We start from the raw sequence: 16,535 nt of genomic DNA, 5'->3' as shown, positions 1-16,535 counted from the left end.
TTGGGAATTGGAGAGCTTATAGTCTATCTTTGATATCTTGTATTCCCACAAAATTGATCCGAATGTGGAAGATTGGACGCAGTGGATTCCAGCTCCTACAAATCATCACAAACAAAAGCACTCCTTCCTACCCTTGGAAAAGCATTTAGAAGGTGAAAGCTCCTACTAGAGTAGATTTTTTCGTGTGGGCAGTGACAAAGGGTAAGCTTCTTACGTTGGATAATTTGAGGAAGAGGAGGAATATATGCGTTATTAATCGCTGTTGTATGTGCAGGAATGATTAGGAATCTGTGTATCATCTCCTTATTCTTTGCACGTATGCTTACAGTTTATGGACTTTTGTCTTTTGTTTCTTTGGTGTCTCTTAGGTGCTCGCCAAACATGTGGTGGAGCTGCTGGCGTGTTGGAAAGAAGGTTTTGGTTGTCACCAGTCAGCGGCTATTTTGGGGGGCCATTCCTTTGTGCTTGTTGTGGACTATTGGGAGCAAGTGGAATTGTTGAACCTTTGAGGGGGATGAACAATCTCTTCTGAAAGTAAAAGGGTTTTTCTTGCTTTCCTTATGTGATGGAGGGTTGCAATGAGCGGTCTTTGAGTTTCCTCATTTGAGGAATTTTTGGCTGTGTAGTTTTTTGTTAATTTTCCACGTACACTTCCTGTGTACATGGGGATTATCCTGTAACTTGGGTTTCTTTTTTAATAAAACATTAACTATCAAAAAAATTAAGCCATGGTCAATTTTATATTCATGGACATCTATAATTTCTGCAATTCCTGAAAATTAGGGTATTTTGGTACCTTAGTTGAGTCTATAATATTCTATGAGATTCTTAGTATCTTAGGTTTTATTTTATTTGATTTGAAGTTAGTCTTTTATTAACTTTTTAGTTTATTAGTTAAACTAGGAGTCCTAATACTATTATTACAAGGAAGAGCCCTTATATATATTTGTCCTCAATGTACTCAAAGAGATAAGGAGTTGATTTATAAGACATTAAGTGTTGTGTAATAAGGCATATTTGCCTTATTATTCTTTTTTCCTTTACTCTTCTCCCTTTTCTTCTTTTCATTCTTGTGACATTCACCGATTCTTCTTTTAATTCTTGTGATATTCACCGATACTGCTCATACAATCCCTAAATACCTTTTTTCTTCTAGGACAAAGTTTTCCTTCAAATCAATTTCAAGGAATCTCCTCCAATACAGTATGTGTTGATTGATAATATATGTGAATGGTTTTATATGTTGCCACATAATGGCCCAATGGGTTCAAGGAATTTTTGTCTAAACCAATTTGGAGGTAAACTTTTTCCTTTCTTCTAGCTTATTAGCCCAAATCAAGGCCTTTCTTTTACCTATCAAAACCCTAAAACCAGATGTACTTTCTTCTAATAGATAACCACCAAATAACTCTTCAAATCATCTTTTAATTGCTAATGCAACCCCATAACCCTTTCTTCAACAATTTTAGACCTAGATCCATAAGTTCTCCCAATCGTAAACTAACTACAAGCACATGTAGACATATTCCCCAGTTTGTCCAACATCACAATTACAATCTCAAGGCATTAAAACACGCTAGTCCTTAATAAGAGCTCTATAAACTCAATAGTAACTTTGGGATTACTTTAAGACCCATTTTTAAAGCTTTTTTCTAGTTAAAAGTAATCCTCATATAGCTTTAAGAAATTCCAATTGTCATGCAAGGCACCCTCCATAACTAACACAGAGGACAAAGACGCAAGGGATTAGGGGAAGGCCCAAGGAAAACAACATTAAAACCTAGATCCAAATCATCAAACAAGATATTCCTAGAAATCCTCATAAGCGCCCAAATAAAGAAGCTCTTGAATATAAGAGTTAATTCTTTCAATAATAATCAAGAAATATGATCTCCTCCGCAAAAACACTAGTGCTCTTCCCAAACACCCACAGAGACCATACTTTTTTAAATAAGAAAGCAACTTTCAAAGCATCTTACTCTTAAGGCCATATGTCCTGACACAACATGAAAAATTGTATACCCTCCAAATAATTAAAAAAAAAAAAAAAAAAAAAAAAAAAAAGCAAACAAAAGTGAAGCAAGAAAACGAATACAATTTTATTTTTATTTAGTTTTATGGGTAATTTACAAGTTTGGTCCCTAACCTTTACGTTGTATGTCAATTTGGTCCTAAATTTTCAAATGTATCAATTTAGTCCCTAACTTTTTGGTAATGTGTCAAAATTGTCCCTGCTTTTAAAGGGATGGATGGAAAATATAGACATGACTAATAGTAATATTAAAATCATATTTTTTATGCTGACTGGATGCCACATGGCTTTAAAAAATAAATAAATAAATAACACAGTTTTGGGAAAAAAAAAATATCAAAGTTTATTATTTTATCTCTTCAGCCAAATTTTCTGTGCAACCAAACACAAACTTGATAAAAAAATTCACCATGCAGACCCACCTCCAAAGCAACAAATCTAACCCTCCTGTGAAAAACAATGCATTCCAGAACTTAACCATTGCTGAGAAAGAATGATCCTTCCCAGTGTTGGTAAAAGCGAGGGGTGTACTTAAGTGCAAAGACCTCTTGGAGCCTATGCGCAAAGTGCAAGGGCGCTCCTGAGCTCATTTTTTTTAAAATAATTATTAATGAGAAAAGCAACAATCAAATGATCATGTAAATTGAAATAAAAAATTTTATATGATTCATATAACATTTAGATAAGCCCTGATTTTGCAATTTTAACACAAAAATTGCATGTCAAGTCATTATATTATTTTGGATTAGCTAGATATAAGTACTTCCATCTAATATCCTTTCTTAAATCTAAAATATCCATAATGCCCTATGACTAATTAGTAATATTAGTTAATAATTTAATCACTTAATAACTATAAGTTTATAAGAATTAGTCTCTATGTTCAACATCAACCACAAAAAAGCAATTACCACAAATATATTAGATCATACTTCTTTTTTCATGAATGAGCTAAGAATATGAGAACATAGCAAAATGGTAATTGGAACCAAGCAGATCTCCAAAAGGGAAAAAATAGAATAAGAAGAAGAAGCTAGGTGGGTTACTGTTTCAAGGAGAAAAAAAATCAAGAAAAAATAAAAATAAAAATAAAGAAGAACTGGGAGGTTGTGGCTTTCAGGACAAGTTACACTAAAAGTATATTTTTTTCATAAGTTACACTAAAAATATGTCAAATCAATGGTTTATATCAATAATGTCAAGATCCTATAGCTTTAATTCAGTTTTGGTTTTTTTTTTTTGAAAAATATAAAAAAGCACACCTAAAGCGTGCTTCTTTGAGTGAGCCTAGCTTTTGACGCAGAAGCCGCTAGAGCCTTGGGGCTTTGTGCTTTGAGCTCAAGTGCATTTAAAGCGTGCTTTTACCAACGTTGATGATCCTTCCTCTAGAGTCTTCGAGAGAAGTGGAGCGGCGACAAGTGGTTTGAAGAAATCGACCATGTGGTGGAGTCGATTGCGTGCAGCGGAGGTGGAGCTGGTAGAATTAGGCCCAAGCAAGGTCGAAGCCATTGGATAATAAAGTTGGTTTCAAACTTCTTTTTAACTCTCTCTCTACAGTTTCTTTCGTGATCTTGGTCTCACTACTCTTCAATCTTCACTATTGACCCACAAAAGCAATAATAATCAAAACTGCCAAGGAAGCATCAAAATTTTGTGGCGTTGTTTTTCAAGTGATAAGGTACTTGGGTTTTTCTTCAAGCTTTCACGCTTCTTTGTTGGTTTTTGGAAACATTTTTAGATTTTGTGGCCTTTGATTGGTTCTAGTTACTAGGTTTATACTGCTTTGTTGTTCTTTAAGAGGGATAGCTTTATGACTTTATTATTGCTGGTGTTGTTTAGTCTAGGAATGGGGATTTAAGAGTGGTTTCCCTGAGCTTCAAATTTTTGTCTTTTCCTTGTTTGGTTGCTGTAAAAATGAAGGAAGTTGAGTTTTCAGTTCTGGGCTTTACCCATTTGGTTCAAAGGAGAAGAAAATGAAAGAAAATAAATTTCAAATCAGAAAATGAAGCAAGGGCAGGTGGCACTACAAGGTTTTGTCCCTAATGTTTTTTTACATATATTTTTTTAGAAACACCTTTTCTTTTTATATGATGATGTGGCAATACATATGGCAATTTTAGTCAGCATAAAAAATGTTTTTTTAATATCACTTTTAGCCACATTAGCATTTTCCACCCATCACTTAACGGCATTGACCATTTTGACACAATACCAAAAGATTAGAGACTAAATTGACACATTTAAAATGTTAAGGACCAAATGGATACAGCGTAAAAGGTTAGGGACCAAACTTGTAGTTTACCCTAGTTTTATTTAGAACTCAATTGTATGTTTACTATTGGTCTATTAGATTTCATTTAGATTCTATATTCTTAGATTTATTTCAGGGCGTATCAATTAATTATGTTATTAGTGTTTTATTTAATTTCAAGGAGTCAAGAACTCAAGATTTTTTTTTGTAATTTTTGTAATTAGGATGTATACCAAGTCAGTTGGGAGTAGAGTTTATTCCTAGTAGTGTATATATGTGTGCTATTTTGATCCAATAAAAAGAATACGATTTTCTTGATGAATAAAATTTTTCCAATGGCTTGGAGTTGATATCATGCAATTTTTGGAGCAAATTCCTAGGTATATTTTTTATTTTTCTGCTTTCGTTAATTCTCAATTCCCTTTGAGAATTTTGTACTGCATCAAAAAACTGATGGAAGGGTTCATTAGGTTGACAGCAACAATACCCATTCTTCAAAATAAATTATCATTTTAGACCCTTATGGATAATGATTTCTAAAAATGCAAGCCAAGAAGATAAAGGGACAACTCCATGTAATTGGACTATACCTTTTTGGACTATTAAATTATCTGCAGGGAATCTATATACCTAACTTTATTAAGCAACAGAATATATTAAAATTTCATCTGATTTTATCTTAATCAAATTTCAAAATAAGACCAGACTTTTGAATATAAAATAGCAATGAACAACAACATTTATCTAAATTAACAAGAAAAATGTGTTAACATACAAACACACACATATTGACCTTGTTTGCCCACAGTACTACCACAACAGTACCACAAGTACAAAACAATGTTGATAATGGTATCACCAAAACCTTCATCATGGATATAATGCAAGTGATGTCAAGCATGATCTTGGGAAGAATTGCAACAGTTAATTAACAACACAAGGGTATGAAGCTAGAGTTTCGGATAATAAACAGGACACATAAAAGAATGGACCACACATTAAAAGAGAGGAGCGTATTACCTGGACCCATAATATTTTGGTTGTTGATCTCAACAATGTAGGCAGAGAGAAGGTTTACGTACAATGTGGTGTTGATTAGTCCATCATTGGAATTTTCAAGGGAGGCATGGAGCTGACTTGACTCATATAATGATGAACCCGGGAGAAATTCATGAAATAGAGGCTGAATGAGCCTTAGATCATGTAGATTACGGTATATTCGGGGAAATAAATTAAATTTCAATATATTTGCATCTCTCCCCCTGAATGTAACTGGTTTATCATCAAAACTGCTTCCATTCTTTAATGTTCCACATACAAAGCTCACATGTTTCTTGTTGGCTTGATTTCTAGCGGTAAGGTTGAATTGAAATCCAACTGCAGTCGCAGGATTATTAGAAAGATCAACAAACTGCCAAGAAATGTACAAATTGTCTTGGATGAGTTTACAAGGGCTACATCTAAGATTTATAGTTGGTCCCTGACTTGTGTTATGACATGAGTAGTTTGCAAATCCTGACAGAGGTGAGAATCTTTCATCAATAAAGCCAGGATTCCCAGTAACCAAAGTATCAAGACCACGTAGGTTTGAACAGCTCATACTAGAAATGGTGGTTATATTAAATTCCATGTCATTGACAAAGGAGGCTAAGTCGGGTGCATTTGTTGCTCTGATATTGTGCACCTCAACAGATCTCTTAGATATTGTTTGGTATAGCAACCTGAGAAAGAACTGAAAAGCCAAGTCAATCTAAGTCATGAGATAAACAGGAAAAGAAAAGGATAAAAAAAAGCCATCCAATTTTCAAATGAGGCAGGTCCACATCAACAAATTGCAACTGCTTATTTAAAGAAGCATATCATCAAATACTCACGCAGCAAACAAACCAATGAAAAGTATCCAACTTGCAATCGAGAATGTTCCACCAAGTTCTGTCTTCCGCTTTGTAACTACCTTCTGGTCATCCTATACAGAACATTAAACCAGTTAAAGCATTCTCTTGAAATCAAAAACCAAAATGCATTATAAAGCAGCAAATAAATCAACCATTGGTTGTAACCAGAGCTGAGAAAGGCATATAAACTCAAAAAAAGAAAAAAAGATAACCACCATGCAAGCCCCTCCACCACCAAGGGCGAGGGGGGGTGCATGTAGAAAATAGATTCAAAATGTTAGTGTAACGGAATTTAGAGCCTTATTATTTCCACCAGATGGTTAACTCTAACAGAAGAAATAACGGTATTGAGAGCCTTATGGTTAATGGCAATTTGTCTTCCAATCAGGGTATGATTGTAGATTATATTACTCAATTTTTCATGAATTTATACTCTAAGCAGCAAGTTGAGCGTCCATTTCTAGATGTGTGTTGGAATTTCCAATGATATCCAGCGATAATGCGGATTGATTAGAGAGACCCTTTGAGGAGGCTAAGATTTATGACATCATTCAGACTTTCAATGGTGATAAATCTCCAGGACCAGATGGTTTTCCAATGGCATCTTTCCAAGCTTGCTGGGGATTCTCAAACCTGATCTTATGGTTGTGTTTCATCATTTTTTTGCTAAAGGTCCGTTTGAGAAAAGTTTGAATGCAACCTTCATGACTCTCATCCCCAAAAAAAATGCAACAAGTGAAGTCAAGGATTTTCGCCCCATTAGTCTTGTTGGGGGGGTTTATAAAATTATTGCTAAAGTCATGGCCACTCAACTACACACTGTAATGGAAGATATAATTTCAACTTCACAGAATATTTTTGTGAGGAACAAGCAGATCCTCAATCCTATACTTATTGCTAATGAATGACTTGACAGTATATTGAAGACTAGTTTGCCAGGGTTACTTTGCAAACTAAATGTTGAGAAGGCTTTTGATCATCTAAACTAGGGTTTTCTTATGCAGTTGCTAGGACGGAATGGGTTCTTTGCTAAGTGGAGGTGATGGATTTTCTTTTGTCTATCTACAATTCGTTTCTCTATTCTGATTAATGGTTCTCCCTGTAGATTTTTTGAGAGTTCTAGAGGGTTGAGACAAGGCGATCCTTTGTCTCCTTTGCTGTTTGTCTTGGTCATGGAAGCCCTCGGAAGAATGTTGGATAAAGCAGTCCATGAAGGTCACATATTAGGTTTTCATGTGGGTAATTTAAAGGGAAGATCCTTGGTGGTGTCTTATCTCTTCTTTGCGGATGACACTTTAATTTTTGTGATGCTAATCTAGATCAGATTCTGATTCTTCATATGGTCCTTATTTGGTTTGAGGTGGTTTCTGGTCTAAAAATAAATCTAGGCAGTCAGAATTGGTTCTGGTTGGAGTGGTGCATAATATTGAGTTATTGCTAAATGTCCTTGGTTGCAAGCAAGGTACTCTTCCAATGAAATATTTGGGTCTTCTTTTGGGTGCTAAATTTTTTTTTGATAGGTAAGAAAAATATATTCAAAAAACTGCTAGATGCCAAAAAAACACCAGCAAAACAAAAGTACAAAGAAGAAAAGAAACAAAAACAAAAACAAAAAAGCATTAATTACAGAGAAAAAGAGAGCTAAGGAAAAAAGGAATAGAGTCACTAGAAGTGAGTCCCCAAGCCCTAGCCCAATCAAAAAGGGAACCAGCAAAGAGAGCAAGCAGCTGGTCTTCAGATCTATCCAGATCCTCAAACGTCCGCCGATTGCGTTCCCTCCAAATGCACCACATCAAACAAAGCGGAACTAGATTCCAAATGTTAGACGAATGCTTTCCCAACCAATTCCACCAACCAAACAGACAATCTTGCACCGTACGCGAGGGAACCCAAGAAATCCCAAAAGTCCTAAAGACAAAACACCATAGCCGATAAGCCTTTCCACAATGTAACAACAAATGATCCACTGTCTCACCGCAACAACGACACATAATGCACCAGTCAACAAAATCAAATCCCCTGAGACTTAAGATATCTCCTGTGAGGATCCTATTCCAAGCGGCTGTCCAAACAAAGAAAGAGACACGCCGAGGAGCCTTTACCTTCCAAATACCTTTCCAAGGAAAAGCAATGGAAGAAGAGCCATGTAACTTATGATAATATGAGCGGATAGTGAAATCTCCATTTTTTGTCAAGATCCATCTCAAACGATCACCATCAGTCATAGAAGGAGCATAGGAAGCCAAGAATCGAAAGAAATCATCCACCACATCTGCCTCCCAATCATTAGGATCCCGAATGAAACGAACATCCCAAGTTCTCCTATCCCCTGCTCCTTGACATATCAGAGATGATTCTACGGATGCCTCTTTGTTTGCAGCAAAATTGTACAAGGTTGGAAAAGTCGAAAGGAGAGGGAGATCTCCGCACCACCTATCTGACCAAAATTTCACTCTACGGATGCCTCTTTTGGGTGCTAAATTCAAGGATAAGATAATATGGAACCTGATTCTGGAGAAGATGGAAATGAGATTAGCAAGATGGAAACGTTTGTGCCTATCCAACGGAGGTAGAGTCACTTTAAATAAAAGTAGTCTATGATTAGATGGGCTAATGTTTGTACTCCTCTCTCTTCGGGTGGCTTGGGGATAAGGAAGGTAAAACATTTTAATGAAACTTTGCTTGGGAAGTGGCTATAGAGATTTGGGATTGAAAGGGATGCCCTTTGGAGGCAAGTGGTAGAGGTGAAATATGGATGTGTATGGGGTGGCTGGTGTACCAGATGTGTTTATGGTCCATATGGTGTTGGTTTGTGGAAAAATATTAGTCAGGGATACCTTCTTTTTTTTTATAAGTAATAAGTTTTAGTTGTATCAAAAAAGGACACCCAGTACATAGAGAGTGTACAAGTCAACAAATCAAGAACAAAAATTACAAGAATGATTGGTTTCGCAAAGTAGCCAACCAATCCAAAAAAGTTCTAAAGAAAAATAACTTGAGGTCTAATATGGATTTCTCATTATCTTCAAAACACCTAGAATATAGGTTGACCATCTCTTTCTTAATTGTCCGGTTGCTATGGATTTGTGGTCTATGGTTTTAGGTTTATTTGGAATAAGTTGGGTTATGCTGCAATCCGTTGTGGGGCGGGCTTGTTGGCAAGGTAGGCTTATCGTCATCGAAATGGTCATATATGGTTAATTGTCCCCCATTTTTTAATGTGGTGTCATTGGAGGGAAAGAAATAGTAGGCGTTTGGAAGATAATGAGAAATTCATACCATACCTCAAGTTATTTTCCTTTAGAACTTTATTGGATTGGTTGGCTACTTTGCAAAACCAGTCATTCTCTTCTTTCCTTGATTTTCTTGATTCTTGTAATTTTTGTACTTGATTGTTGACCCCTTTACACTCCCTGTTTACTAGGGTGTCCCTCTTTGATATCAATAAAACTTATTACTTATAATAAAAAAAATAAAAAAAATGTTTGTGTAAGCTAAGAAAGAAAGGAGTGGAAGTATTGCAATAAATGATTAGAAGTTATCCATCCCCTGAATTATGGATTAAGTTCCTCTAATTTGTGTTTGTCACTATTTCGTATATGCTCACTTGGACAAACCATGGACATCCAGTCATGATCAGGCAGCTTCAAATACACCACAGCCTTAAATTATCAAGCATGTGCAAGCTCTAGCGTTTAAAGTATGCATGCAAGCCCTACCAAGCAATTAAGGCATTTATTCCTTACTTCACTAAAAAAAGTTTAGAAAACATCTGCCATCAACTCAGCTCCAATACAGCGCATCTTTTAGAATTTAGAAATGCTACATGCACCACACTTTTTAAAATAAATCTTTTAATAACTCACATGACTTTCTCATTATCCGCATTAGCAATTTAGGTAACTTTTGGTACCCACCTAGCATATAGGCTCTGCCTACACATTGAATTCACAGGATTTCAATTACATAATACCTTGCAAGCAAGACAATGTAAATTTGGCAATACATATGGCATATTTCCTTAGAACCAACAATATAAGATATAAAAATAAACACTCCATTTCTTTTTATTGAAAGCAAAATAACTCAACAACCAGGCTATTTTGTGACCTAAAATAAATTTAAGTTAATACCCCATTATAGAATTTTTCATTAGAATCACTTATAGATATAGGAAAAGTTAGAAGTTTCTTTTTATTGTAAGAAAAATAAATCAAAAACCGTGTTAATTTGCGAGCAAAGAAAAGTTAACCCATATAGCATCTTCAGTAGAATCAGTTCTAAATATATTACAAGAAAAATAACTCAAAAAACACATTATTTGAAAGCAAAATGAGGTAAATTCGAAAAATTAAAAGTTCCTTTTCAGTAGTTTTTTTTTTTTTTTTTTTTTTTTTATAATTATAATCACTTACAGTTATAGAAAAATTAAAAGTTCGTTTTCACTGTAAGCAATATAACTCAACAACTATGTTAATTTGTGGAAAAAAAAAAAAAAAAGTAAATTCAATAACCCATATAGCATTTTTCATTAGGATCACTTACATTTATAGAGAAATTAAAAACTCCTTTTTATTGTAAGCAAAATAACTCAACAACCATGTTAATTTGCGAGTAAAGCAATGTAAATTCCAGAACCCATATAGCAGCTTTCATTAGAATCACTTACATATAAAGAAAAATAAAAAGCTTCTTTTCATTTTAAGCAAAATAAATTAAAAACTATGCTAATTTGCTCGCATACCAAAATCAAATTCGATAACCCATATAGCATTTTTCAATACAATCAGTTTATAGGAAAATTAAAAGCTAAAGCACGTTAAATTGTGAAAAAAGAAGTTACTGTTTATCTTTCTTACCAGCCAATGCCTGGTGGCAAAGGAAACGTCCAATCTGCTAATCCACCACCTGATCTTGAACCAGGCATTTCTGCCATCACCAAGACTCTTGAAGCGCAAAAAGAAGCAGAAGACAAGCCAGGACAGTAGCATCACCAGCGTGGCTTCCAAGAAGACAGCCTGTGACTGTGTGAACTTTCTGATGGAGTCGAAGTCGAAGATGGTCGCTGGGAATCCTATGGAGTAGTCGACACCCGAGTCGGTTTGGATGTCGGAGACGGCTTGGAAGAGAGTGCATCTGTTTGTGGAGAAGTTCAGGACTTGGCCTGGTGGACATGCGCAGAGGGTTGTGTTGTAAACAATGGAGCTTGGAGGACATGACATGTTTGTTTGTTTGTTTGTTTGGAATTGGCGAGGACTAAAATGTTTTTGGATGCATATTGGGTGTGTCAAAATAAAGGGTCTATTTTTGTTTTGGATCAGATGGGAGAGAAAGTGTGAAGTGAACGTGTTATGCTACTGACCTGTCTGCTGATACGAGAGAGAGAGAGAGGTTGCGTTTGTGAGGAGTTGGGGGTGGATGGCCGAAGTTTTTGGATGAACATGGGTTTGTCAAAAATAAAATGATATCTGGGTGTTTTCTTTTTTCTTCTTTTCTTTTCCTTAGGCCTTTGATTGAAAATTCTGGGCCAGGCTCGGGAGAAATTGTGAAGTGAACGAAAGTGCTGTAACTTGTGATTGACGGTAACTATAATGTGAGGTTATTTTTGGGTTTAACGGGGTGAGAGAGAGAGAGAGAAAAAAATTGAAGTAGTTGGGGGTGGTTTCCATCATCATCTGGATTTGGGTTTGTATTGGAAAGTAGGTAGGAGGTGGTGGTGTGCGTTGGAATACGTGACTTTTGTATCTTTTCTGTATCTAGCTAGCTAGCTGTATAAAGAAAGGAATATCTTCTTTTTTTTTACTGAAGAGAGGAATATCTTAAAAGAGAGAGTTTCAAGTTTTTATTTTTATATATCTTTCTTTTGTGGGTCCGGAAGATTCAAGGCTAGAAAGTTCAGTTTACGGTTCTGGAATATGTCCCATTATCATTATGTAATTTGCAATTGTCATGGAGACGACAGAGAAAGAGAGAGATGGTAGCCATGTAGTCTTGGGCTCGTTTGAATCGGTCATGACTCAGTTTTTACAACTTAGAAGGTGTTTGAATTTCTAATTTCCATAACTCATAACTCTGCTTCCATAACTTATAACTCAAAAATTATGGGACCCATGACTTAAAAACTTGTTTGTATTTCAATAACTCTGTTTCCAGTTTTTGTTTTCATCACTCAATTCTCTGATTTTTTAGTAATGAGTTATGAAAACTGAAAACACATTTTTACTGTTTTCAGTTTTCATAATTCTGTTTTCAATGGAATTTTTGTAATTAAACATATATGGAGGGATCCACTAGTCAGGCCAGCCGCAACATTGACCCTTTTTTTTTCTTTCTTCTCCACTATTCTTTAGTTGTTCTTTCTCCTTTTTTTTTTCTTTTTTTTTCTTCCTTTTCGCTCTTGTCAATTCGTTCTTTCTTTTTCTTTTTTCTTTTTTTTTTTTTTTGTTCTTCATCACATAATATTTTTGGTCTCCATTGGCTAGGTTCTTTCTTTTTTTCTTTTTTTTTCTTCTTCTTTCACTGTTCTTCGTTGGCTGGGTTCTTTCTTTCTTTCTTTTTTTCTTTTTTTTTCCTTCTTCTTTCACTAGTCTCCGTTGGCTGGGGTTTTTTTTTTTTTTTTTTTTTTTCACTGGGTTTAGTGAGTTTGGGTACTGAAGGAAAAAAAAAAAAAAAAAAAGCTTCACCAAGTGGCAGGTATAGGTCCACAAACAGTGTGAAAAATATTGAGTGATGACAAGTGAGTAATGGTGCCAAACGGATAGGGTATTTTAAGTGATGAGTGATAAGTGACAGAAATTGAGTGATGAGTGATGAAAAAAAAATCCAAAAAAGGCCTCATAATTCAAACTCAAACTTTATAACTCATAACTCAATTCCTACTATAACTCAAAAATTCCAAAACTTTTGTTTGGTTGCAAAACCGAGTTACATATCTCAGTTTTTAACTCCACTTTTTACCGAAGTGGTGGAGCCAACCCCACTATCACTAAACAGAACTGCTTGGTTCCTACTTGCGTTCTCATTTTTAATCTTCCTCCACTTTCATATTCTCCCATCAGAAAACCCAAATATGTAGAGTTGCCCATAAGCCAAAAACGAAGTTTCTCCCACTTTGATGCACTTGCACAAACGGTACAGCACTACACCATACAGCCAAATCATTATCATAACAAACAATCACATAATATGACAATAGAAGAATATATATATATATATATATATATATGCAAATTATTTTCCAACAGTTATAATTTTTCATAGTTATAATGGAACTCTAGTCATCAAAACTAAGACAACTAATTAAGACAAAATCTCTTTCATGAGCTTAAACTGAGATTGCAAAAACTCATAACTATGATTATTCTTCATTGTGAGACATAAACTTAGTTTTGAAGACCTAGCCCCCCAACCAAAAAATTGGACCCCCTCAAGGCAAGCAATGATGCACAATCTGCCAAGGAATCATGCCAACAGGTTCAACCAAGGTTTTACTATTCATAATAGAAAAAAATCAATAGACTCATGGGAGCACAACCCTAAAAAAAAAATTCCCCATGCCTTGGCAGATCCTAGTGCCTTTGCCACCCTTATTCCCATCACATTAACATCACAATTTCCTTTCATTCCAACTCCAAGGTTCTTGCCTTCTCCCCTTTGCAACAACATCAACACTCCCTTCAATTCCAAGCCCAAAAATCACCCAAAAAATCCTCCCTTTTCCCCATTTTTACAAATACAAGACAGCCCTCTAAACAAAGCCAAAAATTTCCAAGAAAGTTTCAAACAAAATTCTTGCCCTACATAACCCAAAAGGACAACAGAAAAATTTCTCATTTTTCCCATTTTTCCCAGCAAGAAACTGAAACCATTTGACTCTAAAAAAACCAAAAAACCCAAAAAAAAAAAAAAAATCATTCCTTTTTCACCCTCCAAAACCCCAACAATAGAGCCTAGAAACCCAACACAACAACAGAAGTAATAATAAGCAAAGAAAAAGAGCAACAGCAAGTCCAATTTCATAGTCACAGACAAAGAAAAAGGAAGACAGAAGATAAAACAGAGAGACATCCTAACAATATTTTCTAACTTTGTTTTCACTCTCTCATCTTTCTTTCTGCTTTTAGCTCAATGTCTAATCTAAAGCTTGTTCATTTTATTTTTTAGCTAATAGAGCACAACTCAGAAGTTAGACCCAAGGTATATATATATAAAAAAAAAAAAAAAAAAAGCAAGCAATGAAAGGAAAACAGCAACAAGCAAAAACTATAAATGGGTAGCATATTTTCCCCTGTTAATGCTTGCTTGTCTCACCGGTGAAGATTCTGGAGCTCTTCGGTTAGCGACTGCAATCACGAACTATTTAACTTGAGTTTGTGTTCTTCGGTTCAAATTTTCAAATGAAATGAAATGAAGAAGAAGAAATGTGAGAGGAGGAGGAGAGAAGGATGTGGGTAAGAGTAATTATGGACTAAAATGCAGAGAAGAAATGAAATGAGAAGCTGAAGCCCAACGGTAATATCAAAGGAGTGAGTTGAGGTGACAAACATGGTTCCCACAAAGTCACCAAAATAACTAAATTGCCATTGAAACTCAACTTTTAACTTTTGGAAACTCAAAAAGAGTGTTCTCGATTTCCATCACCCAAACTCAAATTTTTGAGTTTTGAGTGATGGAAACAACACTAAAAAAAGAAGCCAAACAATTTTTTTTTTGTGGGTCCCATGATTTTTGGATTATGGGTGATGAAAACTAAGTTATATAACTCAGTTTCACCCAATCCAAACAGCCTTTTAAGCACTCTTTTTTTGGACCAATTTTTTTTCCCCCCTGAATATATAGATTGTTATTGAAGCAAAACGAAGCTAATAGTGGTATATAGCCAACCAAACGGACCAAGGTGGGAAGCCCTGATAAAAATCATCCCATTTGTATGTTGAATCAATACTTTGAAAATGTTGTAAACAAACCACTATATATATATATATATATATATATTATGAGTGATTGAAAATTTTAAATATTAATAGCAAATTTATTTGTCTTTGCTTCCAACCCATCCATAAAGCATTCCTTGAATCAATGATATCAGTCCAAGCACATGTAAAATTTCATTCTTCAATGCTTCTATTTTCTTTAACTTGTAGTGATAGAACTTCTAATACCAAAATTTAAGAGAAATGGGGAAAAATGGATCACCTTACCTTAAGCCATGATGTGTTTAAAAAAAATTGTGCAAACAACCATTAATCAAGAATTCAAGATAAAGAATGATGAAGTTGTGTATGGTACACCAGCCAGTGGAAATGAGCATACCAACTTGGCTACATCCAAGAGGATGATCTAGGCAAAAATTAGGGGAAAAGACCATAGACATGGTGAAAATTCCCACGGGGACCTCACAGGAAAAAGTAACACAACACAGAGAAAAGAAAAGAAAATAAAAAAGAGACAATAAGGAAAATAAATGTTGGTTCTCTCATTGCTCAAATTAAAAGATGATTAAATTTTTTTCATAGGAGATTTTAGAACATCCAATCCTTTATTAACTCAAATGAAAAAACATGGAATCATAAATGGTGCAGAAAATTAGTCAGTCAATCCACTTTCATTTGGTACCTCTCATTTGACTCTTCTCATCTTCCTTGACTACTCTCATGTCTTTTGCTAGCCAATTCTCAAAACTTGATGTGGGAAAGAGAAACTGTGGAAAGTGAATGTCTTGGTTTAGACTCCTTCTAGGCCAAGATCCTTCAATCCTACTTAAGAGCCTTGCAGCAAGTTCTACCATGTGATAAGTGCCATCATTAGTAGGAACGCCTTGCTTATCGTCAAACTGACATGTGATATGGCATGAAGGATAATAGGAACAATAGCGAAGCCTAGCCAAGATAACATGACCCCTTTAAAAACCATGATAAATCATGGCTTTGATGTTCCACCATTCGACCAACCATTGGGTGTCTCTAGAGGTGAGGCATGACAAGAACTTTGAAAGAGTGAAAGGCTCCATCTCTTTATCCTTGAGCCTACGATCCCAATAATGCTAAGCCCATATCAACAGAGTAGAATAGATGAAGGAGGATTCAACTTAAGCTTCTCATATAACTACATCTGAGGGAGGGGGGGGGGGGGAGAGAGAGAGAGAGAGAGAGAGTGATGAGTTGAAAAATGAGAGATAAAAGGCAAAAAAAAAAAAAAAAAAGAGATATTGAAAGACAATATAAGGAGCCTCGATGAGTTGAAATCCGAAAGGTGGCCCACGCAAAAATTAAAGGAATCCCACGCAAAAACAACGCCAACTGCATAATCACTTGTGTCGCATATTATCTCGAAAGGAACGTTCCAATCAAGGGGCTGG

The 16,535-nt window shown here is 35.3% G+C and overlaps 1 protein-coding gene across 2 annotated transcripts in view; it reads right to left on the bottom strand.

Annotated features, from left to right (window-relative positions):
• LOC126691503 (uncharacterized) overlaps positions 1–11,937 on the bottom strand; it is a 30,925-nt gene extending 18,988 nt beyond the window's left edge. Inside the window, exons 1-3 of one of the 2 annotated variants that reach the window (XM_050386544.1) lie at positions 11,038–11,937; positions 6,158–6,249; positions 5,304–6,004 (exon numbers count right to left, since the gene is read on the bottom strand). In XM_050386544.1, the coding sequence (XP_050242501.1) occupies positions 5,304–6,004; positions 6,158–6,249; positions 11,038–11,400 (1,156 nt within the window). In that variant the 5' untranslated portion in view covers positions 11,401–11,937. The remainder of the gene's footprint in view (positions 1–5,303; positions 6,005–6,157; positions 6,250–11,037) is intronic. The other variant, XM_050386540.1, reaches the window with a different exon arrangement.
• Between the last annotated feature and the right edge of the window lie 4,598 nt (positions 11,938–16,535).

Source organism: Quercus robur, chromosome 1 (assembly GCF_932294415.1).
Source record: "Quercus robur chromosome 1, dhQueRobu3.1, whole genome shotgun sequence".
NCBI classification, from domain to species: Eukaryota; Viridiplantae; Streptophyta; class Magnoliopsida; order Fagales; family Fagaceae; genus Quercus; species Quercus robur.
The sequence above is the reverse complement of the archived record's forward strand: the minus strand, read 5'-3'. Positions and strand labels throughout refer to the sequence as shown.